At 41.7% G+C, this 27023-nt stretch overlaps 1 protein-coding gene across 1 annotated transcript in view; it reads left to right on the top strand.

The window, feature by feature from the left end:
• Positions 1-27023, top strand: part of LOC144043858 (myosin-7-like) — a 100527-nt gene that overhangs the window by 50764 nt on the left and 22740 nt on the right. Inside the window, exons 16-40 of the mRNA XM_077557937.1 lie at positions 4830-4906; positions 6035-6122; positions 7566-7683; positions 7761-7884; positions 7947-8083; positions 9781-9951; positions 10020-10104; positions 13605-13847; positions 13922-14098; positions 14830-14975; positions 15046-15136; positions 15202-15359; positions 15425-15656; positions 15736-15862; positions 19019-19137; positions 19218-19414; positions 20513-20696; positions 22235-22400; positions 22475-22599; positions 22677-22792; positions 25140-25326; positions 25420-25629; positions 26371-26496; positions 26572-26662; positions 26747-26826. Of these exons, the coding sequence (XP_077414063.1) occupies positions 4830-4906; positions 6035-6122; positions 7566-7683; positions 7761-7884; positions 7947-8083; positions 9781-9951; positions 10020-10104; positions 13605-13847; positions 13922-14098; positions 14830-14975; positions 15046-15136; positions 15202-15359; positions 15425-15656; positions 15736-15862; positions 19019-19137; positions 19218-19414; positions 20513-20696; positions 22235-22400; positions 22475-22599; positions 22677-22792; positions 25140-25326; positions 25420-25629; positions 26371-26496; positions 26572-26662; positions 26747-26826 (3575 nt within the window). The remainder of the gene's footprint in view (positions 1-4829; positions 4907-6034; positions 6123-7565; positions 7684-7760; positions 7885-7946; positions 8084-9780; positions 9952-10019; positions 10105-13604; positions 13848-13921; positions 14099-14829; positions 14976-15045; positions 15137-15201; positions 15360-15424; positions 15657-15735; positions 15863-19018; positions 19138-19217; positions 19415-20512; positions 20697-22234; positions 22401-22474; positions 22600-22676; positions 22793-25139; positions 25327-25419; positions 25630-26370; positions 26497-26571; positions 26663-26746; positions 26827-27023) is intronic.

The raw sequence follows: 27023 nt of genomic DNA, 5'->3' as shown, positions 1-27023 counted from the left end.
ATACAACTGTTTAGTGCAATTTGTGCTGACATTAACTACAAAATATTTTAAAACTATGTACAATATATTTGTGTAAAATACATATAAAAAGTAATAAAAAATAATGAGGTCAATGACGGACGGCCATTTTGTTAACAATTGACGGAAAACTTCGAAAAATTTACGAAAATTAACGCTATTTTGATGTTTATTTTTATAGACAATTCTGATTGACTGACATCCATACCTCTACCCTGGGCCCATTTTTCCTCCTCCTTTCGCCGCTTTCTTAATGCAGTACCTGAGGGCTTGGACCTTTTCATTGTAAAGGTTTTTGATGTATAGACAACAACATAAGCGACCCATTCATCTATTAATAGCGCTAACACTCTGAGATGATGCGCGACCCCTCCTCCTACCTTTCACTGTAAACAGCAGCAGCAGGTCAGATTCAGGGTGCCATGTCATGATCTCATATTTATTTGGACTAGAAGTCATAAAAAAAAACTATTATTATATAAAATATATATGCGGTATAATATAACATATATAAATAATGTAATGTAAAAATGTATAAAATAAAATTTTAATATATGCTCTATAACATTTTGTAGCATCCTCAGTTGAAATAAAGGTGGTCTCTCCAACTGATGGTTCCCAACATTTATTAAACCTTCCTCTTTGTGTGAACACACTGTAAGAGCTACAATACAAATAATTAATAACGCAAACGGTATGTTTTGTGTATCATTTTATCATATTTAAGCCAGGGTATTTAACTAGGGTGACGATATTCCCATTTCCAGGACAATTGCCCCGGCCATGAAATTGTGGTACCAGTCGCAGTTACACAGTGTACTTCACCTCCTATTTGTCACGCAATGCCAACCGGACAGTTTCATGAATTTATAAAAACAACAGGACGTAAGAAAATGGTCTGTCCTCCCAAAAAAGGACATATACATACATATACTATAAATTAATTGCCTTAAATTATTACCTTTTACTACATTTTAACCTTGCCTGTTGCCTTTATAAATACCTTAAAACAAAAATAAACCATATGGAAATACAGATTATTATTCAATAAAACAGAATCTTGTGCAATAGTATTGCTAAATATTTACCAAGGTGCGTTAGCACACTCCAGTGGACGAAAACGGTAACGTTTTACTATGCAGTAAATGACACAATGAACATTAGTTAAACAATGAAACATTGCTCCAATAAGAACCTCGTTCCCTTCTCAGCCAAGTGTTAAAGAATCGTTCACTGAATTTGTTGTAAACTTCAGTTTTCTCTGATTTCCTGTGGCGCGCACACGTCTTCTCTGCACTTGGAAGACAGCGCTACTCCTAGACCTTTTCCTGTATCCTTCAAAATAAAAGTATAAACTATATTATAATAGCACAATAATACAACACAATTCTGCAATACAAAAAAAATAAAAATAAGAGCAGGGTCATTTACATATTTTACTTTAGAAAACCTGAGGGTGAAAAATATTTTTTATCTTTTTTTTTTGCCCTGCAATTTTGCGCTTCCTCCACTAGATGGCGCCCTAGGCGACCGCCTAGTTTGCCTATGCCCTGGGCATGCCCTGTGTTTACCCAAACTTAAACAGTCCAGTTTTTGCAGGAAAGTCTCTTCTGTGAGAGAAAAATGACTTCATGTGCCCAAATGTCAATGTTTCCTGTGACAAGGGAGAAGAAAGAATATGTCTCCTGGAGAAGGCAGGGCTTAATTACATCCCTGCAGTTTTAATCTGTAACTGTGAAATAACACCTACATTGGACACTGACACAACGTCACAGTTTTAGAACCCAGAGATAGAGGTTGAGGCTAAAGCAGCTTTTATTAAACAAAACAAAAGTTCCTCGTTGAGAGGGAGAAAACAAAAGCTATTCAAAATTAAACTAAAGGCGCTCCAAAAGGGAGGAAGTCTAAACTACAATCAAAACAAAAAAATCACTCATTAACTAAAACAATACTGTGGCTATTCAAAGTTACAAACCAAAGTTCTCTCAAGGAACAGGGCAACAAGGCTGTGGACGGTAACTGGCTTTAGTGGCTATGACGAAAACACTTAGGCACAAGACAGGGGAGACGCAGACCATTTAACACATGAGGGTAATGGGAAACAGGTGGACACAATCAAGAATCAGGGTTGACACTGACACCACACGAGGAAGAGCAAGTGACCTGAAACGAGAGGAGTCCGAATTTTCAAAATAAAACAGGAAATGACAAGACAACCTCACCGCGGTGTGACAGTACCCCTCCCTCTAGGGCCGACTCCTGACGGTCCAGGCTGGTCAGGATGATCCCTATAGAAGTCCTCAATTAGAGAGTCATCCGTAATGAAGCGGGAAGGAATCCACTGTCTCTCCTCGGGCCCATACCCCTCCCAGTCCACCAAGAACTGCCTGCCCCGGCCCCGATTGCGGACGGCCAGTAGTCGCTTCACTTTGTAGACGGGACCCCCATCCACAATCACAGGAGGCGGCGGGGGCGAAGGAGCCGGAACCAGGGAACTCTCCCTGACTGGCTTGACTTGGCTAACGTGGAACGTTGGGTGAACACGAAGGGACCGAGGCAGGCGAAGACGGACAGCGGCCGGGTTGATCACCTTAGAGATGGGGTACAGGCCCACAAACCGTGGTGCCAACTTTTGGCATGGCACCTTCAAGTGAAGGTTTTTGGAGGACAGCCACACTTTATCCCCCGGCTGGTATGCTGGAGCAGGTCTCCTCTTCCGATCAGCTGCTCGCTTGCCTCTGTCCCTCTGGCGCTCCAGTACCCGCCGAGCGGCTGCCCAGATGCGATGGTAGCGACGGACCAAGGCATGGGCAGAAGGAACAGAGGCCTCAGACTCCAGGTTATCACAAAAGGGGGGATAGTAGCCAAAAACGCATTTGAATGGGGTGAGTCCTGTGGCAGAGGTAGGCAGGGAGTTATGGGCAAGCTCAACCCAGACCAGGTGATTGCTCCACGTTGCAGGATTCTGGGAGACAAGGCACCGTAGACCGGTTTCTAACTGTTGGTTGAAGCGTTCAGCCTAACCTCAGGGTGGTACCCTGAGGTTAGGCTGGCTTTGGCGCCGATTAAGCGGCAAAACTCCCTCCAGAAACGAGACACAAACTGGGGCCCCCTGTCCGACACAATGTCTCTAGGGAACCCATGAACTCGAAAGACGTGGTTAATCATGACCTCAGCCGTTTTCTTGGCTGGGGGAAGTTTAGGCAAGGCTATGAATCTGACCATTTTAGAAAATCTGTCGACTACAGTGAGAACTGTGGTTTTACCTCGGGAGATGGGGAGTCCTGTGACAAAATCCAGGGATATTTCTGCCCATGGTCTGGAAGGAATGGGAAGGGGCTGCAGCAGGCCCATGCGCGATCTGGTGGATGTCTTATTTCGGGCACATACCGAGCAGGTCTCGATGTACTCCCGGACCTCCGGCTCCATGGCCACCAGAATCGCTGGGAGATGGCGTACATTGTCCGTCGGACTCCCGGATGACAGGAAAGAAGCGAGGTGTGGGCCCAATGGATCACCTGTGGGCGCAGCTGCACTGGGACAAATAGTCTATTAAGCGGGCATCCATTTGGTGGGGTTGGCTCATATAAACCACAGCGGTCTTGAAAATAGTATTTTTTAAATAGATTTTTTCAAGCTGTAATATATAGAACTATTTTCTTAAAATTAGAGCTGTCAAACGATAATTTTTTTAAATCAGGTTAATCACATCTTTGAATTTTGATTAATCAAGATTAATCGCTTAACAAAAAAGGCTTTTTTCTCAACATTTTTTTCCTGCCAAATTTGAAGAGCACCGGGTTATGTGTTAATTCTTTTGACATTTAATGTTATGAGGACGTCTTCAACATTTTTTGATCCACTGCACACGCTCATCCTCCTCTTTTTCTAATCAGTTAATTACTTGCATAATTGAAAATTGAAAAAAATTACCCCAATATTTTGACATGAACAAATATTCTAAAGGCAAACATTTATTAAATGCTTTACTTTAATGCATGTAATTATGTTTATTGCTCGAACTATGCTACCTTAAACGTAGCCATCCGCTGTCACGCTAAAGGATCATATATGGCCAAAATTAATAGTGTGATTAAGCTGAGTTAATACATGATTAACGCGATAGTTTCTTGTGATTAATTAATCAGTTAGCGCTTTAACTTTGACAGCACTACTTAAAATACATGCATATTCATTTACTGTTGACCATCTTAGCCTGAGTGTCAAGCAGGGAGATAACAGGTCCCATTTTTAATTGTCTTTGACCCAGCTAGGAACTGAACTAGTGTCTGAGGGCAGACACTCTACCACCAATAGACCACTGAGCGGGTAGTGCATTCCTGGCAAGAGGAAAAATGAGCTTAGTAAATCTAACGAATCGAACGAACGGATTTTTACAATTTTTTTACTTACAATAAAGAGCTATATTTCACTTTTGTGATTGTTTTCAGACTTGTATTTTTTCCAGTTATCTTATTACTGTACAAGATTCTGCAAAATCTTAAAATAAGAAAAGTCCCCAGTTCAGGGCCTTTGATGTTGGTTAGTCATCTTAAAATGTGGAAAATGTTTGTTTTAAGCCTCCCAGTACTCAAAACTGGCTGTTACCACTCAAGACTGCTTGATCAAATAAGATCATTAAGTAATAAGTATCTTAAAATAAGCAGAATGAGCTTGCCTGACAGTTTTATTTTAAGTAAAAATAACTTGTCTAAGCAAAATAAGGAAATTTAGGAATTTTGATCTTACTTAAGATTTTGGTTTGTGCAGTGTGAGTGTAAGGCAAGGATCTGATTTGACTCTGGTTTCAGCCTCTGATCCTAAGCGTGAGACCAAACACAGGAAGAGGAAGGCAGCTTCCTTCCAGACTGTCGCACAGCTTCATAAGGTGAATGAGTGGCATTGATGCATGAGTGACCCGAGTGATGCATGAGTGACTCAAAAGCCGGTTTACATGGAGACTTTTAGTTATTCCGATTTAAATCATTCCGAATGAAGACGTGTGGTCACCTGTTTACATGTGACGTGATCCATTCCGATCTGCCTTTTACATCGTCCTCTTTGTTAATCAGATCAGCCCCGTTACGGTACGCGCGGATATCAATCATGTGATTTATCAAGATGGAGTTCATTTGTCATTTCAGAACAGTAGTTGTGATAGTGACACTTGAATTGAAGCACGATCTTGAAAAAAAAACAAGTTCCAAGTACTTTAAAATAAGTTTTACCCTCGAAGACCAGCTCTTGGAAAGAAGTGCGGAAACGACATTGTCACGACGCATAACAGATGCAGACTGGCCATTGCGATTGAACTGTTTAGATGACGCTTGTTCAGATTGACAAAAGGAATATACCACCCCTGTGATTTCAAATGAAATTATATTAAGATTCAACCTTTTCATTCCAATTGAGGTTTTAGTATGGAGCATTTTTATTCCGTTTGGTCATTCGGATTCGTTCTATTCGGAATACATGGCTCAATGTAAACCCGGTTAATGAGTCACATGAACTCACAAATTGGTATTACTGCATCCCTCTCTGTCAGTCACATGATCACGAGTCAGTCACCTGATTATATAGTATATCAAATGACTCACATGAGCAAGTCACATGATCACAAAATACTATTTTCTTTGTCTTCCTAACTGACAATGTACAATCATTTTTGAAGTTCTTATAAATTAAAAGAAGTAGTGTTTCTAATAGATTTCCTATAGTTTGTTTTTCTTACGAAATTGTTTTATAGGATTATCTGTTATCCAAGGTTTCCCTTTCGATTAATTAATCGTGTGTGTTTATTTATGGTATTGATCAAAGGACAGCTATTCTCTATACCGTAATTGAATTAAAGATTAGCAAAAATAACTGATAGGATTTATTAACAACCTGTGAACATCATCCCAGGACACCACAGACATTGAGAACTTAAAGGACTCCACATTTTGTTGAGTAAATTTACTAAATTTGACTGTACACATCATGCTCTTGTTTTCTTGAATGTGTGTTTTGTCAACAGGAGAACCTCAACAAGCTGATGGCAAACCTCCGGAACACAAAGCCACATTTTGTCCGCTGCATCATCCCTAATGAGAGCAAGACCCCTGGTGAGCTGACACCCACCAACACACCAACATGTTAAAAAAGACTCAGCCTTAACAGTGACCTTTTTAAACTCTCAGTTACACTTAGCTGAATGCTAACAATATTAGCGTTTTCTAGAGCTGTTCAATAACACTTTTTTTTTCAGACCAATACAGTACGATTATTCAACTTGAGTAGTTAGTCACCGATGCGGAAACCATGTAGCAATACCACTAGAACTTTTGAGACATAAAATTTCCACACACAAAAAAATTACAGATAATTTTAAAGAAAGACCTACTGTATATATCCCAATATAAAAAAAATCCTTAAAATTATATGAAATCAATGGCAATTTTCTATCTTTTTTCCAATTGTTCATACAATATCTATTTTGTATTGAACACACAATATAATTAATTAAAATTAATTAATGAATTAACGAATTAATTAATTAATTAATAGTCCTGTGTAAAGAAAAGATCCCCATCAAAATGTGTGGTTGTACAACTTCTTTTCAAGGGATACGGTGAAGCGCAATGTAAATAAATGAAAACACAAATTGGCGACTAAATCATGTGTTACAATAGTAATTAATATTTGTTGGAAAACAAACAGCCATGGCTCATTGAAGTGTAGCTTTGGTTAGTGATAGCGATTTATAATTTTTGTTTTTCTTTTTGTCCATGAAAATGCCTTCACATCAAAATGGCCATTAGCACTAAAATGTTTGGGGTCCTTTCTTTATTTAAAAATATCTGTGTGTGCATATGTTTGTGCAGTGTGCATTGTTGAAATGTCACTTCTAGGTAAATAATAATGTTCTGTGATATGTATACAAACACGTGCACTCTTCCTCTGGACACGGGCTGTGAATTTGATCCAACGAAGGTTGAATTGAAATGCATACGTTGTGTTTCCTATTAATTGTTTATCTTAAATGTGGATTGTCTTTGCAAATAATAGCAATAATCATAATTCTAGGGATGCTTGATAAACTTTTTAATAGTAATACATGGTGCCAATTTAAATCAATAGGTGTGTGTGCGTGTGTGTGTGTGTCCAGAGGAAGAGTGTTTGCATACATACCACTGGGGGGAGGGGGTATGTTTTTTAAGAACCAATTATGGCTCACCTGTTTTCTGATTTTGGTCATGTGATGTTCACGAGCTGCGCCGAAAAAAAGTTTTGAGTCAAATGTTTTTTTTTGTTTTGTTTTGTTTTTTGCTTTAACCCGTGACCTAAATTTAGCCGTAGGGAACAGCACAATCCAACCTGTGACAAGGAGTCTTCACCCATGGTGATAGACAATTCTTTGCCATAGAGGTATTATGATAAACCTGAGAGACTGATTGTATTCTGCAACCTTTTAAAAGAATATTGTGTTCTACTGTATGAAAGGTTGCACTCATTATCCATGAAATGTATTTGATTCAGTGAAATTCACATTGTTTGTTTTTCTTCAGGCCTCATGGATCCCTTCATGGTCTTGCAGCAGCTTAGGTGTAACGGGGTCCTGGAGGGCATCCGCATCTGCAGGAAGGGTTTTCCAAACAGGATCTTGTATGCTGAGTTCAAACAGCGGTGAGCATCATGGGGGACCTCATTTGATTTGTTTGTCAGATGTGAGCTTCACCATGTGACCACACTCCCAATCTCAGCTATCGTATCCTGAACCCCTCTGCCATTCCTGAGGACTCCTTTGTGGACAGTGTTAAGGCTGTGGAGAAGCTTCTGGGCTCGCTGGATATTGACCACAGCCAGTACAAGTTTGGACAAACCAAAGTATGACAGCAATGTTGTCAGAGTCCACATTGGATGTGTCTTCATCTTCTTCCCACCTGCAGGTGTTCTTCAAGGCAGGTCTGCTAGGTCAACTGGAGGACATGAGGGACACTCGCCTGTCTCAGATCCTTACCACGGTCCAGGCCATGAGTCGAGGGAAGCTGATGAGGATGGAGAGAGATAAGATGATGCTACAAAGGTCTCTGTGCTGACAATAACAATCATCAATCATTTCATTTAAAATCAAAATCATTACAATACTGTTATGGATTGAGGTGTGCGGATCCCAAAAACGCAGACGCTGATAAAAACTTTACGAAAAAATATTTACAACAAAAAGAAAAACTGCATACAATTAAAAAGTAGAAACAGAAAACCCTTCCCAAATGGCAAGGAGCAAAAATTGTAACAAAAAGTGCTCGCAAAAAAATGTGGGCGTCTGATTAACAAAAATCGCTTGCCGAAAAAGTGCAAGGGAAATTAAGCAAGTACTTACAAAAATCCAAAATCTATGTGAGGTATCAAGACAAGGTCGAGGCAAAGCGAGGTAACGAGGAACAGGGAGTCAAGACGAAGCATTGGATCATAGAGGTGAGCAAGGACGAATAGTCTGACAATTGACGAGCAGTTTCAGCTGCCTTTTAAAGCTCTTTACACAAATTCACTACTTCCTCAACTCAATACCACTCCTTCATTTCCTGTCGTTCATGAGTAGACAAACTGGTTAATCCAGGTGTGCCTGACCTCAGTAACCACGACGACAATCTTAATACAGTATAGTGGAAATGGGAAGCTTAAACACATTCCATTTAATCCCCCAACCCAGATAATTTTTTTTTTTTTTTTTTAAACATTTCCTTTATCGATTAAAGTCATGATAAAGTGTACCTCTGGTTCCCCATTTTGAGGTATTGATGGGGAAATATAAAAAATATATATTTATTTAAAATATAAAATAATATTTATTATTAAGGATGTTTGATACCACTTTTTTTGAGACCGATAACGATACTTAAATCTTCAGTACTCACCGATTTAATTTCCCCAAAAAATCAAAGACATAAAGACCTATATATCTTAAATATAGCAAATTCCCTTAAAATTGCTTGAAATGAACGGTAATTATATTTTTTCAATTAATAAAAGTCATAAAAGTCATTTTGCATATAGCAATGAATTAAAAAAAAAAAAAACAGTCAGTGACGATATACTTTATAACATACAAAGATTTGTCTGCACTTCAGAGCTAATTAAATTGTTGAGTACAACTGAAAACGTACAGTATGTGCTCTCTTACCTGAGCCTCCTGTGGCAGTCAATAAATGCAAAAAACATTTCAGCCTTTAGTTCCTGACCGAAAAACGGCCACAAGAGCGGGGGTCGATACCAGTATTGATATCCCTCGCAAGTTCCGATACCGTGAAATGTGTCCTGGTATCGGCCCGATACCAATACCTGGTATCGGTACTCGCCCATCCCTCTTTATTATTATTTATTTAAACGTAAAGGAAATAACCTTACCTGACAGACAGGCTTGTATACGGCAGGAGATTACTTACTTGGCACACTCATCACACCTGGCAAAAAACAACAACAACATATTCATATATAAAGGTTTATTGTGCCATTTTTAAAAACATTCACATTCCAATGTGGAAGTACCCCAACGTGCAAGTACCCCAAAGTGTCCCGGGCTGCGAGGGCCCTTTATAGTTGTTTGCAGCTCTAGTTGTCACATTTTTTAAACTATGGACCCTTAAGAGTGAAATTTTGATCCACTGTATGTTTTGGGTTATGTAAAATATGTTATGTGGATTAACCCAGTCCAAGAGCCTTGATTACATTTTGGAAAGACGTTTCTTTTTGTTGTTGTTGTTTCACATGGGCTTGTTTCAGGGACGCGGTGATGATAATCCAGCTCAACCTGCGCTCGTTCTTTACTGTGCGCACATGGCCATGGATGATGTTGTTCTACAAGCTAATGCCCTTGTTGAAGAGTGCTCAGGTGGAAAAGGAATTGGCCTCCCTCAACGAAGATTTCAGCAAGCTCAAGGAGGCCTTTGACAGGTGCCGACATCCTTCAGCTGCACCTCATTTGACCCCATCAAACTATTTTTGTCTATCTCCTTCTTCAGGTCCGAGTGTAAGCGAAATGAGGCCGAGGAGCATCAGGTGATGCTGGTCCTAGAGAAGAATGACTTGTACTTATTACTCCTAGCCGTAAGTGACAATAATCATCAAATATATAAATTGTTCATCACCTCCTTTTGGCTAAAAAAAAATAGAATAGAATAGAACTCAACTCAGCACAACACAACACAATACAACATAATTGTAACCCAAAACATTTGAGGTGATGTTTCCCATTGAAATGAATGGACATGCAGTTAATCTTTTCCAGCCCCAAAAGTAAGTTATACTTAAATGTCTTTATTTTTGAATCAATGAGTGGATAAAAGTAAATCAAGTACAATATAGATATAAGTAAAAACATTATTATGAAGAAATGACACTAAATAAACATGATAACTGCTGGGGTTAGGGGTTAGGCTTTACCTTTAACCAGAGGCAATTCTAGGATCAGAGGTTTAGGGGTGCTATAAAGACATTGGTGGTAAAGGTAAAAAACTTTTCACAAATCCTGGTGAAAGTAAGGAACACATAATTCCACTCAACTAGACAGACATACCCTGTGATTGGACTCATCTGCGTTTGTAAGCAAAAGCATAGATGGGAGGGGTCGAGGTGGACTAATTGATTATTTCAATCAAAGTGTACTGTATTTTTGTTGTTTAAGTAATACTTTAAAACTCTATGGTTTATATACACAGTCAAAATATATCTATATATATATACTCTAAAATTTTGGGGGTGCTATTGTTCACTTTAAACCTAAAGCACCCCAAAAAAAAAGGGCTAAATACACATCTGCCTTTAAAGTAGTACTAAGGAACTTTTCAACCTTAATAAAATATTTTCATAACTCTTCTGATGAAACATCGACTTAAAACTAGTTAAATGGTACCATTGCCGTGGCCTGAGGAGGTCTGTATCATTTTTACTGGCACAAAACAACTTTGAGGAGGATGGTGGGACACTACCACACAAAAAAATCCAAATATGCTGACTGCTTTATGGCATACATCACTTCCCCCTTTCCCCATTCGTTACAAAGTCGGAAGTCAATTTGACTGTTGTGCGCTCAAAAACGACGCAATGCGCTTGCCCTCATGGGAAATGTCGTCTTCCTTCAGGCATAACATTACCGCTTTTGTCCATATGGCACCCCCATAATCAACTTAAACTGAAAGTTGCTTGGTGTTGCTTTAACTAAGAAAGTGAAAATGGAGGACTACAGCTCCACGATAGGGATTGTCACAATTACGCCTAAACTACTATTTTTTAGAACAGCACACTGCACATTTGCGGTAGCCATTTTGCTTTTGGACAGACAACTGAGCGGTACACAGTCTGGGAAGTGTATTGTATTAGCCAAAATTTGTGAACCGTGAACCGACTCCCTATTTCATCATAAATATCCTCAACCGAAATATTATGGTTACAACAAACCTCTGCCGGTGTGTGACTGGCGATATGGTGACCGTAATCAAATGAAGGGAGTTTTCTTCAAACCTTTTTCCAAAGCCCGGGAGGATTCCAAAGAAATGTCTACGCTGGGTTCAAGCATGTAAGCGGCAGGGATTTACGTGAAAAATGTCACTGAATACACCTATATGTGCTCTCTACATTTCCTCGGTGGAAATGGACCAGGAGCTGAAAATCCAGACCCAATAAAAGCGACTGAAACATCAGTGAAGGTATGTTTATTGTCTGCTTTCTCAGTAACTAGCCTTGCTACAACGTGCTAGCCACTATGGCCACCACATCATGGTGAATTGTAAATGCATCAAAAAGTCTTCAAGTTTACCTACGGAGAAAACTGTTGCTTAGATGTGAAAATTAACATAAAGTATCAGAGTTATAGAACCTTATTGGATGTTTTCAAAGATAATCTATGACCAGAAGTGGACAGTACGAGGTACACTAATGTAGCTGAGTAACTTTTTTTTTTTGAGTCGCTTTCTCATTCCATGTTTTTTTTCTTGTACTTGAGTAACATTATATTTAAGTATCTGTACATTTACTTATTTATCATTAAAAATAATAAAACATATTCACTGTGAGTAAATCTTTAAGCGGCTACAGGCATTTTAACAAGAACTTTAATACTCTACATTATTATTATTTTTTTTAATATTACAGGCTTTTTACAATCAAAACCGACCACAAAAGTAAAACCCCCAACTCTAAGTGATGAAGATACTGCTGAAACATCAGTGAAAAAGAGGACACGCCATCTACAAGCAGATCTAGCTGCCAAGGGACAGGGGATGAGACATCTGATCTTCAAATCAATGCACAAGCACAAAATGGATGCATAAACAGCCCTTCTCGACCCTTCATCAAATAAAACGATTCAAATGCACAATGTTAAGAATCCTTATTTGTTAGACTTGACCCCCACTTTGATACAGGTTTGATGTCATACCATGTGCCACCGTCTATAGATGGATCAATAGGTACCAGAAGCTTTTGATTGACTGCTGCGCGCATCTTTGCAAACAGAAAGAATGAATGGGTCAACATATTCATACAATAAAAAATAATCATAACTTCCTAGCTGGGTCATTATCAAAACACAGTCATTGGCATTATCCTTCAAAGGTTAATTTTTACCATTGTCTTATTCGGCAGGAAAAAAGTAAAAAAAAATTAACATCGTAAATTCTTGTAAATAATAAGCACAGACATTGTTCATGAATGTTTCCATTGGTTTTATTTTTCTTTGGCTTTGATATATTGAAGCCGAATGTGTATGTTTACAATTGGTAAGAAAGATAATTTGAATATCGCTGCAAAACATGTTTTTAAGAAACTTGGGTATACTGTACTAATCTGGATACAAAACTAATTGTAAATAAATAAAAACTGCAAATATATAATGAGGAACTAACATCTTGTGAAAGGGTGTCGAGTTTCATATATGTCAGTGTTTGTGTCGGTATATGATTAGATCAATATCCTTGGTGAATAGGATGTTAAGAGGAAGCAAAAGAAGAGCCATTTGTGGTGCTATCAGCGGATGCAGTGAATTCTTAGGGGATTTGGCCCTTAGTGCATGCCATCTATTTATTGATCGGTCAGTCCATCCATCCGTCTAGCTCTAGCAGGAGGCTGGGTATCATTGTCCGACCAGCCCTAGCCTTTAGCCTAGCATGGGGCATTCACCTGGGTTCAGCTTCCCCTTTTGGTGTATCAAAGCCTCCCTGGAGTTGCAAGAGCGAACAGTGTTGAACTTCTAATAGGATGAAACCTGGCAATTATGTGAAATTATGATTATTGGCGATATACTGCAGCATCTGTCTGGTGTTAGCAGTGCTATTTGCAAAGTTTTAAAATGTATGCATTGCAAAAAATTTACAAAAGTGGAAAAATGAAGAAAAGCCAGCATTTGTGTGCGTGGATAGCAAACATGCTCACATAGGTCAGGCGGGGGTGCCACAATGTTTGAGGTTAATAGCCTAGTATGTATGGTCCCAAGCATGCTGCCTGTATTTGACCGCTGATTAGCACTATTAGCATGAATGGTTCTACGCAATCAGTCAGGCTGAGATTGGCAGTTAATCAGTCCCTTAGGTTAACAATATTGGTACACACAGGAGCAAGACAACCTTGCCGACGCAGAGGAACGCTGCAACCAGTTGATCCAGTCCAAGATCAGCTTGGAGTCTAAGCTGAAGGAGATGCATGAGCGTCTGGAGGATGAGGAAGAAGTGAACACTAAGCTTACCTCCAAGAAACGTGTCCTGGAGGATGAGGTGGTTGTCCTTCGGAAGGACGTGGATGACCTGGAAATAACCCTGGCCAAGGTGGAGAAGGACAGGCACATCATTGAGAACAAGGTTGGCCACAGCAGGAACAAATTTTCATTCTGTCCAAAAGTTCTCTGAGCATCTTTTCTGTGATCTGGGAGCAGGTGAAGAACCTTTCCCAGGAAATGTGTGTCCTGGATGAGTCCATTGTAGCCCTGAACAGGGAGAAAGTGGCCTTGCAGGAAGCTCATCAACAAGCTCTCAATGACCGCCAGGCTCAGGAGGACAAAGTCAACATTTTAACCAAGGCCAAGGGCAGACTGGAGCAACACGTGGATAGTGTAAGACCAGAATCGCACAGACACTATACCTTGAACATGGAGCTAACGCTCCCGAATTCCCTCTGTCCCAGTGCAACCGAATGAGTAATGGGTAACTGAGTGAATTGTTGAAATATGGTGAAGGTCCTAAGTCACACAAATGAAATATGACTAAAGAATGAATGGTTGAATTATGGCGAAGGGCTAACGTGTTGCACTAACACGAAGGACAGTGGATGACCACACACACAAACACAAGAGGTACAGGGACTGACTAACACAACTACACAGACAGACAGCTGGCCACACAGTCAGATATCCAGCCAAGCAACTGAGGCCCCGTCCAGACGAAAGCAAAGCCTGCTTCGTTCCTCAAACAAATCTCGTACACACAGAAGCATTTCAAAACTTGCGTGTGTCCAAAAGAAGACGCCAAGGACATTTAACAGCTGTAATGTATATGCGAAGTCTGGAGTGGCGCAGTCACAGGGAGTTAACGGAAAGCGTAGAAGAAGAACACTTTTTTTCTAACTATTGCAATCTACCGAACAAACATGGCGTTGCATGTATCAAAACAAAAACAGCAGTTGGTGGCACTGCTGAACCCAATTTGGCAATCAGGGCTCCTCTCTTGTAGGAATTGGTGGACCGAGTCGGGAGAGAGGGCCATCAATCAGGGAGGAGCACACACAGACACAAGAAAAACAAATAAACGGCCACAAAACATCATGGACCGTAACACTATCCTGCAGGTAGAGAACTCCTTGGAGCAGGAGAAGCGGGTGCGGTCCGAGCTGGAAAAAAACAAGAGAAAGCTAGAGGCTGCGCTTAAACTGTCCCAGGACTCTGTGAGGGACCTAGAGGACCAAAAGAAGGAGATGGAGGAGAGAATGAATAAGTAGGAAAAAACACCGGTAACATTGTTTAAAGTGGCAAGTTATTGTGTGGCATTATGTTGGTGTCGACAGGAAAGATTTTGAGTTGGGTCAGCTTCAGTCAAAATTGGAGGATGAAGAGAGCCTGGTGGCTCAGTTGCAGAAGAGGATCAAAGAGCTTCAGGTCAGTCACGTCATTCATATGTCCACCAGTCAAAGCGAACTAACAAATGGCAATTGTTCCTGCAGACTCGCATTGAGGAGCTGGAAGAAGCACTGGAGGCAGAGCATGCATGGCGATCTAAGGCAGAGCGTCAGAGGAACGATGTTGCCCGGGAGTTGGAGGAACTTGGAGAGAAGCTGGAGGAGGCGGGAGGAGCTTCTGCTGCTCAGATTGCTCTCAACAAGTGTGTCCAAGCCTCTTTGAAGAAACCACCACTGCATAATTCTCACTGTTTTCATGCCGCAACAGGAAGCGTGAAACTGACTTCCTGAAGCTGCGACGAGAGTTGGAGGAGGCAGGGCTTCATCATGAGACTACAGCTGCCGCGCTGAGAAAGAAGCACGCTGATGCAGTAGCGGAGCTCACCGAGCAGATTGAAGCGCTACAAAGAGCCAAGCAGAAAACAGAGAAGGAGAAGGCGGAGTTTCGGCTGGAGGCAGATGACATGGCTGCCAACCTTGAGCAGCTTTCTAGGGCCAAGGTGACAACATGGCCGCCAACCTATCTTCGACCAGCCAAGAATCACCGCAGTCTGTTAAAAGATTTAGTGTTGTTTGCAGGGAGCCATGGAAAAGATGTGCCGAGTCTATGCGGACCAGCTCGTTGAGAGTCATAGCAGAACTGACAATCTGCAGCGCCAGCTCACTGAGATGTCAGCACAGAAGTCGCGCACTGTTGCTGAAGCGGGTAAGTACACAGTTAGTGGAGCTCAAAATCCAAGTATAGTTTTCATGGCCCTCAGAGAAGTTTGAAATGGGAATGAGAATAGAAGCCAAGACCGGAATAGAAGAGCCGGGGACAGTTAGGACAGGGGACTGTAGGAGTGTGGCAAGCACCGGAATTAAATTTCAGATTCTTGAAGTTTCCTTTTTCTTCTGCGCTCCTCAAGGATGTTTACTGGAAGCTTTCAGCTGTTCTAGCTTCCGAGAGGCATGAGGCTTTACAAGCCAGGTTGTTTTGAATCAGGGGTTCCCAGGTTTTCAGATCAATACCGAAGTCGGGCAGCATTCACTTCATCTGGTCTTTGAAACATTTCTTGGGATCACCCCTCTTTCTTTAAACCCATGGTGATGTGAGAGTACAGAATCTGCTTTGGGAGACGGGTGGGAGGCATATGCAGGATGTGTCCAAGCCAGTGTAGTTGATGTCGTTTGATGATGTCTCGAAGGTTGAGAGGCCAAATTTTTAAGGACTATCGTTGGAATAGAGGTCCTTCCAAGTGATGTTAGATACTACTGAGTTTCTGCTGATGGAATCTCACGAGGCATAGAGTCCGAGACTTGTACAGCAAGCAGGGTAGCGATCATTGCCGCACGGTAAGCATTAACTTTGGTGCACTTTTTGATGCCACGATTTAGAAGCACTCAATGTGAAAGACGTCTGTTTGAGATGTCCGCATTAAGGCTACAAGTTTCATCCAGAAAGCGGCAAAGGTAGGGAAACAAGGTGACTTATTTAACTTTCTCCATTGATGGTAATCCGGAAGGGTGGATTTGGAACTCCGAGTGGGTAAAAGGCCAGAGTTTTTGGTTTTATTGATGTTCATGGAGAAACCAAAGCTTTGGTAGGCTCTCACAAAAGAGTGAGTGATTGACTGAAGAGCAGATAGATCCCTGGCAGGGGCAGCGTTATCATCTGCATATTGGAGTTCAATGATGTAGGTGGGCGATGTTTTGCTGAGAGACTTAATCTGGTGCAGATTGAAGAGCCCACCATCGAAGCGGTAGCGGCTCCTGATCATGTCATCAGAATTCCGATCAGTCAACACAGCCCTGTTTCCCACCACATTCAATGGGAAATGTTTCTGAGGGCGGAACATGGAATGAGACACAGCCATTCATGCCTTTGTGGAAGTTCTTGACAAGCTCCATAAAATGATCAGGGCAGCCGAATTTCCTCAGTGTATTTTACAAAGCAGCTCTTGGGACAGAGTCAAAGGCTCTCTCAAGGTCGAAGAAGATGACGAACATTGGTCTTTGTTGCTCTTGAGCTTTTTCAAGCAGTTGGCGAGTGACAAAGTTCGTGTAAGATGTTCCACAGTTTTCACCAAAACCACTTTGAGACTCTGCAATGATGTAGAGCTGCGCCTCCGTATTTGAACACTTCAGCAGGGATGCCTTCAAGACCACAGGACTTATGATTCTTAGCACTCTTAAATAGCGTCCAACAACTCAGCCCAGGTGGGCGTATTGGAAAGCCATTATTGTGTGGGCAGAGTTGGAAGGTTAATTGTGCAGTCAGGCTGGGCTCTCGAAAGTCGGTTCAAGAGCTACTGGCAGTGCTATTACCACCGGTGGATGATGGCGTCATTGTCGCTAAGAAGCATTTGGTTGTCCGCTTTCAGAGGTGTTCGAGCAGATCTTCAAGGGCTATACTGTAGATGGCTTTGGTTGCTTGATAAAAGTCACAAAGATGGTGTTGATCAGCATAGCCTTGTATTTATTTGGGTTTTGTATCCCACCAGCAATTTTTTATGTCACAAACCTGGATCTTAGGTCCTTAAAAAGGTTCCTTGGTTTTGGATAGAGGATCATTTTCCCATGAAAGCCTGGCTTTGTTTTGGGAATTTATGAGATCCAGGATGGGCCAATCTGCATGACATCTTTTGAGGAGTCCTATTTCACCCTTGGACACATTTTGAATCATTGTCTCCAGGTTTTTCCAGTTGGGAATAGGGTTGTTTTTGATTAGGTCAACGGTGGAGAGGTTCTCTTCAAGTTTCCGGACATCCTGCTCAAACCAAGACACAGATGACCATTTGCGTTGGACTTCCCCATGCCGTGCTTGCCAATGATTCCCTTGGAAAGAGTTCCATCAGTGCCAACACATGCTTTGAAATCACTGAGGAGCTTGTCCGAGTTAGGGATGGACAAGGGCCTTCCCCAAGATATGGGGGAGCAGTGCTGATCCAAAAAAGGCCTGCTCTGTAGCAGAGGTAGCTGCCGAATCTCCATACTGCTGTTCGGGTCATGGGAGAGATGACCATCTCTGTCTCCAGTTGTGCATCTAAGGAGCTAGCAACTTCCAGATAATCAATTTTGCCCCCATCTCTCCGCAGCATAGGCAGTGAACAAAAGAGAAAGCGAAGAAGGGGTGAAAGAGCTTCTGGCGATGGGCCATGGAGCTAGTCGCTGAAAGTGTGTGATGCACTTAAAGCCGACAGTGACCAACCAGACTCATCCGCTGGTTAAGAGCGATGAGTCTGATTTCCAGGCATTATGTCTTCACTTTATTTGCATGCAATGTAGCTGGCATTTTGACCCATTCCTTCATGCAGAACTCTACAGCAGTGACGTTTTGGGGCTGTCGCCCAGCAACACGGAATTTCAACTCCTCCAGAGATTTTCTATGGAATTGTGGTCTGGAGACTGGCGAGGCCACTCCAGGATTTTGAAATGCTTCTTACGGAGCCACTTCTTCGTTGCCTGGGCAGTGTGTTTGGGATCATTGTAATGCTGGAAGACCCAGCTACGTTACATCTTCAATGTACTCATTCATACTGTAGAAGGTTTTGGCTCAAATTCTCAATAAACATGGCCCCATTCATTCCGCATCAATCATTTAAACCCCTTTGCAGAAAAGCAACCCCAAAGCATGACGTTTCCACACCATTTCTTCACAGTACATGTGGTGTTCTTGGGATACGGCTCAGTATTCTTCTTCCTCCAAACACACCGAGTAAAATTTGTACCAATAAGCTCCAATTTGGTTTCATCTGACCACATGATACAGTATTCTCCCAATGCTTTTTTGGTCATGACTGTTGCTATGTAGTCCTTGGTGATGGTGTAGATCTTCTTTTGCATATCCAAGATATGTTGACAGTTTCCTGTTACCTGGCAGCCGAGTACAGTCGTCGCCTGGAGGAGCGTGAGGCGCTGAGTAGTCAACTGCAGCGATCCAAAGCTGAACTCTGTCATAACCTGGAAGACATGAAAAGGCAGCTGGAGGAGGAGAGCAAAGTAACCTTTTTAATATTGCTTGTTTGATGAACCAGTCAATAGCAGACAGAAAGGTTGTGAACCCCATTTCTCTCTTTCAGGCCCGGATGGCACTGGTGCAGGCGGTGCAGGGATCCCGCCTCGACTGCTGTCTGCTGAAGGAGCAACTGGAGTCAGAGCAAGAGTCCAAGGCAGAGCTGCAGAGGGTGTTGTCCAATGCCAACAACCAGATGGTGCAGTGGAGGACCAAGTACGAGATGGACGCCATGCTGAAGATTGAAGAGCTGGAAGATACAAAGTAAAACTACTTCGTTTTTGTTGTTCCCATTGTAACCAATTCAGATACAGGTATAGATAGTTTGCTATCAGCATAAATGCTTCACTGATAGTTCAGTGGTACACATGGTTGATTTCCCTTCAACACGTTTGGGTTCACTTCTGAAGTGAATGTGTAAGGAGTCAATCCCAGCTGATTATACACTGGACTGGTCACCAGCAGGGCTGGACTGACATTCTTTTACTTAGACCAGCCTCTCTTGACTCATTTGCTCCCAAAAACGTATAACTTTCTATTTTAAATATTGCCATGGTCCCAAAAACACGTTTTTTATGCTAGAGCATACTTGCTTTGATGCAGCCTCTGACCTGAAAAGGTCTCTTAAAGCAATGGTAGTTATTGCCCTCCCAAAAGATGGCCAGCAGGTGGCAGCAGGGTATAAGCAATCAACCATGGCCGTGTTGCAAACAAGCTCTTTTTGCCAGTGTTTTCAACAGGTCTGTGAATAATGAAGAAACTTAGTTATATTCTAATTGCTTCAAAATGGAAACTGACACAAATATACTTTTTGCTGAGAAGAAGAGACTCTAATCGTTCTCTTGGTAGGCTCCATGTTTTTATAGCAATAGAACACAATATTCTGTGGGCCTTACAAAATCAGTCAAAATCCAGTAAAACAGCTGGGAGTGAAGGGAGTTGCTTTAGTGAAAATGGCTGTGAGTGAATGAGTTAATAAGTGGCGCGCAACCAACTATGATTCTGAAAAGCTATAATAAGCCACTTGTATCAGGCTAAAAACAGCGATGAGAAAGCCCTCAAGCAAAGCAACTATAAATTGTCCATCCCTGCATTACATCTCCTCAGTAGCTGCCCAAATGCTCTGGTTGATGAGGAGAACAGAGTATGCAGTAAAAATGGATGGATGGACAGACAAATGGCTGGAACATTCCTTTACTTACTTTTTGTCCTGGAAAATGTTACCTCAGGTAGTAACATGTTAACATGTAACAGTTAGCTAATTGCAGTCCTCTTTGAAACCTGCGAAGAGCATGGAATCAAATAATTGATTTTTGAAAGAAAAGTTAAATCCAGTCCTGAAAATGGTACATTTGTTTGCAGGAAAAAGCTGGTTGTCAAAGTTCAGGCAGCGCTAGAAGCTGCCGAGGCATCTCAGGCCAAAAACTCCTCCTTGGAGAAAACCAAACTACGTCTGCAGATGGAGATTGAGGACATGGGGGTGGAGTTGGAACGCTCCAACACTTCCATTCTGGCTCTTGACAAGAAGCAACGCCATCTGGACAAGGTCACAATAATGCACAGTAGGGGTGTGCTCAAAAAATGGGTACAGAAATACACAAATATTGTTGTGGGCCTCTTTAAAATTAACATATCAATGGAGGCATTCATAAAGTTTCCCAGAGCATCTCTGAAGGATGTTCCTTGTGCAGTGCAAACACATTTTGACCAGACTGGGCACTGCGGCTGAACTGGAAGCCCTCCTAACAATAGAAGATGAAAACATCTTTTGCCAGCCAACATAATAAAAATCTAATCTAGGTATACTGTACATATGTCAGTTTTCATAAAAATGTACCTTATTTTCACAACCATAAGGTGCACCATATTAAAAGGAGCAGTCTCACTTACGGGTGCTATTTCTGTATTTAACATTGTATTATTGGGTGCAGGCATGGTAAAACATACGGTTGATTAAAACATGCTGTAGCATGCTTTCACGCTAAAACATATGCTAGCATATGTTTTTAAAAAGGCAGCGGAGCAAAACTCGTTTGTATGTGCTTTATTGAAGTATTTAACAATGTAAACAATGAATTTGGTTGTATTTGAAGTATTTAACTATGTACTCACGTTTACTTTTGATCAATCCTCATCCACAAATCCCTCAAAGTCCTCATCTTCTGAAATGAACAGCTGGGCAAGTTCTCCATCAAACACACCAGGTTCCCTCTAGTCATTGCAGTATTGTCAGAGTCAGTCTCGTTCCCGTACGGCTCCTTAGAAATGATGCCAGGTTTTGCGAACGCTCGAACAAGTAGGCACGTTAGCCCAAACATGCATGTTGGAAAAATTGTATAATAAGTTATCACATGAATGAGCACTTTACTATTTCCAAACATGCAAAATCCACTCACAAATTGTGGTGTAAATCGCTCTTTTCAAGGGAAAGCACCAAGACGTCCATGCAGGACCCAAATGCAGGGAGGCAGGAGAACCACGGCAGGGAAGCATACTGAACACAATTTATTTAACAAAACCACTAACAGGGGAACTGGATAAAACTCTAAATAAACAAAACCAATAAAGTTATGAAAAGACCACAAATCAAAGAAACAACAAAACACAAGAGTGGTGACAGCGACAATGGTCCAACCAAGACTGAACGAAACCAGCAAACTAAATACAAGCCAACTGACGAGACAACGAGAGACACCTGGACAAGACACAAGTGGCTGGGGGAGATGATTGGATGACACAAGGGAACAGGATGACGACTACAGGTGCAAACAAAACCTAACAAGCAAGACAGGACACCAATCATAACAACCTCATTATTAGGTGTAGCATAGATTTTTGAGAAAATGTTATTATGGTCGTGAAAATACGTTATTAAAGTTATGTAAAATATCGGGATACGTATCACCTTGAGGCCATATATCAGGATACACGTGTAACGCGATACGTATTGTATTGTGATCCCTCTATCAGGATACGAATTGTATCGTGAGGTTGTTGGCAACACTCAACTCTAATGCACAGGTGTGTCAATGTCAGGGAGTCTCTACAAACTCCTGCTTAGCTGCTGTGTTGGTTGTCCTTCAGCTGTTGAGCGAGTGGAAGCAGAGGTTGGAGGATAGTCAGTTGGAGCTGGAGGCCTCCCAGACAGAGTCACGCAATCTCAGCACGGAGCTTTTTAAACTGAAGAACATATACCAAGAAGCTCTGGATCATCTGGAGACGGTCAAATGTGAAAACAAGAACCTTCAAGGTCGCATGCTGGTTGCCAACAGATGAGCTGTTTCTTGAAGAGTCATGTCCAACGTTATTTCCAATTGATTGCAGATGAGATTCTAGACCTGACCGAGCAGATCGGTCATGGTGGCAAGACCATCCACAAGCTTGAGAGGGTGAAAAAATTTCTGGATGTGGAGAAGAGCGACATCAAAGCTGCCTTGGAGGAGGCAGAGGTGAGTGACCTCCTTCCAGCCATCTATGAATTTCCTTGTCAAGGTGGTATTTACACAGCTGTCCTTGCCTCATTCAGGGATCTCTTGAGAATGAGGAGAGCAAAACTCAGAGAGTCCAAATGGAACTTCAGCAGACCAGGATGGAGATTGAGCACAAGATTGCAGAGAAAGAGGAAGAGATTGACAGCCTCAGGTGAACTCAGTTTTGAGACCCTTCCGCCTTTATAAGATTTTCATCTTTGTTGTTTTTCATTTTGATGTTAATGAGTTATTACTGTATTTGTTAACATGTACAGTATGTCACATGACTTCTATTATACATTTTTTTATTTAGCATGTTCACCAGCACAGCTAGCATTTATAATATGATCATTAGACTAATTCTATATGTTCATCTGCATGTCCGTTATTGTTATACACTACTCACAAAAAGTCAGGATCAACCCAAAATTCACTATAACCTTTACAGGTGAGCATAATTTGACATTGTCTGGACTTTTGAATGCACATGTCAAACTGTTGTTTCAGTACATTTTGCACACCTTTTCATTCTCAAGATGGGAGTTTAATGACAAAACCCACAACAGGTGTTTTTGAACTATTCTAATTATGTAAGTTTATAAGCATGGTTAATGCCATGTTTATCAGCATATTCACCAATGTGAAAAGTGCTATATGGTTGGCATGTTTACTAGCACATCTAATGCAATAGTGTGGCAGTTAATATGCTGTATAGTGTAGGGTGACCAAACGTCCCTTTTTTTGCCCAGACATGTCCACTTTCTTACATCCTGTCCGGGCATCCGTTTTTGTTTTTTTTTTTTTTATAAATTCATGAATAGATCTGGTTTTTATTGCTTGACCAGAGAGAGGTGGAGTTCACCGTGTTGTGACCACGACTGCTCGATCAAGTCAATCATGAGCAGTGTAGGGGGGAAAGAGAGGCGGCTTTTTTTGTGCATTATTCCTGTTGTACATATAAAAAAAAACTATTTTCTTTTTAAGTAAAAAAGTAGGTCAGCTTTTTACTTACCTCACTTCCTGAGCGTTCAAATAAGGTCCTGTCGTTTCGACTTTACGGCGCCCGTGCCTCATCCGTAGCACCTTCCTTTTCGTTAATTTCCCACAGTAATCACGGCATTTTAAAGTTGTGTTGTTGTTACCTCCAGCAACGGACGTCCACGGACGGCTCGCCATCAGGTGCGTCACATATCTGTGAAATGTGGAAAATAAAGGTACTAAATGACACCTTAGCCAAATAAAAGTTAGTTTGTCTGAAAGAAGACACTCGTGACTACAAAATGTGAGAATTTGACGTCTAGTGACAAAAGATTGTGGCCATGGTGACGAGTTGAAGTGAAATTTTTTCAAATACATTATTTGGTTCCCGGCACTGGATGGCTAATTAGCCAACAGAGTGTGTGAGAAAGCTAATTCAGTCACTGTCTTTGAACACGCACAGGTGGGGGAGCTTTCATTCCTTAAAAAAGATTTCGACACTGAGCTAAAGATGGGAAAAATTCCTACAAAATGAGCTAAAATTTGTATCGGTCGGATAACGTATGCGCGCACAGCGTGTCTTGGAAAAAGGTGCTTGATGTGTGATCTTCTCTTCCCTTTTCCCATTCATTCCCAATGGGAGTTAATTTGGGAGTTTTTTGGGAATAGCGTCGCCATGATAACTGGGAATTCTTAGAAAAATAATAGCGCAGCGAGTCAGATCGAGCCGCATCGTTTGATACCTCATTTGTGCCGGTGCGATGTACGGTACGGGCCGCATTTTTGCGGAAAAATCGCTGGAATAATAAAAAAATAAAAATAAAATAAACCACTCTCCTCGGTAGAATAACAATATGTGCCTGCTTGCGAAGCGCGGAGCAGCAGCTTCGCCGCAAGCAGTCCCATAATAACGACAATAATAAACCACTGTCCTAGGTAGAATAACAATATGTGCCTGCTTGCTTCGCTGCTGCTCCGCAAGCAGTCCCATAATAATAAACCACTGTCCTAGGTAGAATAACAATATGTGCCTGCTTGCTCCGCAAGCAGTCCCATAATAACAGCAATAAACCACTGTCCTAGGTAAAATAACAATATGTGCCTGCTTGCGAAGCGCGGAGCAGCAGCGAAGCCATAGTTTGAGTAAACTGGAGGCCAGGCTGGGCGTCCTCTTTTTTTGGAAATCAAAATATGGTCATCCGAGTATAGTGTGGTCAGTAGTGTGGATGATATATTTATTTGTTCATTACTAGGGTTATCATAGCAACTACAAGTTTGCTTTTTTAACATGTTGAGTAGTCTGGCTAAGATTATGTTCTCATTAGAATGTTTACTTTTGTGGCTAACACCAATAGCATGGGATCCCACATTGATCTACCAATCCAGGGTTTAATCCTCCATTTGCCAGCACTTATACTGTTCAATGGGGACTTTGTATTCACTTGCTGCATAGCATAGCCAATATTATATACTGTATTTGTTAGCAGGCTCAGAAACGTGCCAGTAGACTAGGGTGCCTGAGTCACTGTGTCATCCACCAGGCGGAGTCACCAACGCTCGCAGGAGGCCATGCAGGCCAGTCTAGAGGCAGAGATTCGCACTCGCAGTGAAGCGGTGCGTTTGCGCAAGAAGTTCGAGTCAGACCTGACTGAGATGGACATTCAACTTGCTCATGCCAACAAGCGAGCGTCTGAGAGCCAGAAAACAGCCACTCTGCTGCATGCTCAGGTATGCCGCCAACATGGCCACTCATACGCAAGCCTTCTGTAGATTTGTCACAGTCAATATGGGGGGCAGATGCTAATACCTGTTGCACTGCAGGTGAAAGGTCAGCAAGTGGAGCTGGAAGACAAGGCACAGCTGGCCAATCAGCTGAGAGAACAAGTGGTACTGCTGGAGCGTCGCTGCATGCTGATGGCGGATGAGGGTGAGGAGCTACGGGGCGCCTTGGAGCAAGCCAACCGCAGCCGCAAGATCGCTGAACACGAGTTAGTGGAGGTGGCAGAGAGAGCCAACATGCTGACCACACAGGTACTTACGATTGATTCTTGACTGATTCGATGACTTATTTAACTCATTCACTCCCAGCCATTTTTACTGAAGCATCCCCCTTTGCTCCTGGCTGTTTTACTGGATTTGGACAGATTTTGCAAGGCCCACAAATATTCTGTTCTATTGCTATAAAAACATGGAACCTACCAAAAGGAAGATTGAAGTCTCTTCTTTCATCAGAAAAAAAAGTATATTTGGATCTGTTTCCTTTTGCAGCAATTAGCATTAGAATATAGCTAAGTTTCATCATTATTCACAAATCTGTTAAAAACACTGGGGAAAAGAGCTTGTTGCAACATGGCCCTGGCTGATCTCTTATACTCTGCTGCCACCTGCTGGTCGTTTTTTGTAATAAGTACCATTGCTTAGAGCCACCTCATCATGTCAGAAGCTGTATCTAAGCCTTCTATATGCTCTAACACAATTATTATTATTTTTTTAATGTAGAAATACGTTTTTGGGAGTGCAGGACAAAGTTTTAAAAAACGTATTTATACGTTTTGAGGTTTTAACGAGTTCATGTTTAATTGATCATTTGATTAATTCCTCCTTTTTTTGATTGACCAGTCACTTGATTGATAGTGTGATCATTTGATGGTGTGATGGTCTGATAAGTTAAACGATTGATTGCTTGATGGACAGATCATTTGATTGTGTTATGGACTGATGGAATGTTTGATCGTTTAATTGATGGATGTATTGATATGTGGTGTCGGTTAGAATGCAGGTCTGGTAAGCCACAAGAAGAAGCTGGAGGGGGACGTGTGTCATCTGACAAGCGAAGTGGACGAGGCGCTGGCGGGGAGTTGCAGCATGGAGGAGAAAGCCAGAAAGGCCATCACTGATGTGAGTGCTTGCCTTGACTTTTTCACCTGCAACCCTTGCGCTCCAACATGAACATGTCGTGGCAAACACCCGCAGGCGGCCACAGTGGCGGAGGAGCTGAAGAGGGAGCAGGACAGCAGCAGCATGCTTGACAGGATGAAGAAGAACATGGAAGTCACCATCAAAGGTTGGATCGCTGCCTTCCCCTTTTAGCACCAGGAGGATTTGTTTCACCAAAACTAACCGGGTGTATGCGTGTGTGGGTATGCAGAGCTGCAAGTGAAACTGGATGAGACGGAACAGATGGCGCAAAAGGGCGGCAAGAAGGAAATTTACAAGCTGGAGACACGAGTCAGTTCAACACTGTTACATGCTACACCTTACACCTGATGCAATTCAACTTAGACCTACACAGACATGTTTTCAAGCCAATGGTGCATTTAGTATAGACGCTATGTTTCTTTAAACTAATAAACAGACTCTTATTATTCCTCAAGCAAATATCACCTATAAATAGTGTTGGGAATAACGGCGTATAAACTAATGGC

The sequence above is a fragment of the Vanacampus margaritifer genome, chromosome 1 (genome assembly GCF_051991255.1).
Source record: "Vanacampus margaritifer isolate UIUO_Vmar chromosome 1, RoL_Vmar_1.0, whole genome shotgun sequence".
NCBI classification, from domain to species: Eukaryota; Metazoa; Chordata; class Actinopteri; order Syngnathiformes; family Syngnathidae; genus Vanacampus; species Vanacampus margaritifer.
This window is presented reverse-complemented; position numbering and strand designations above follow the sequence as displayed.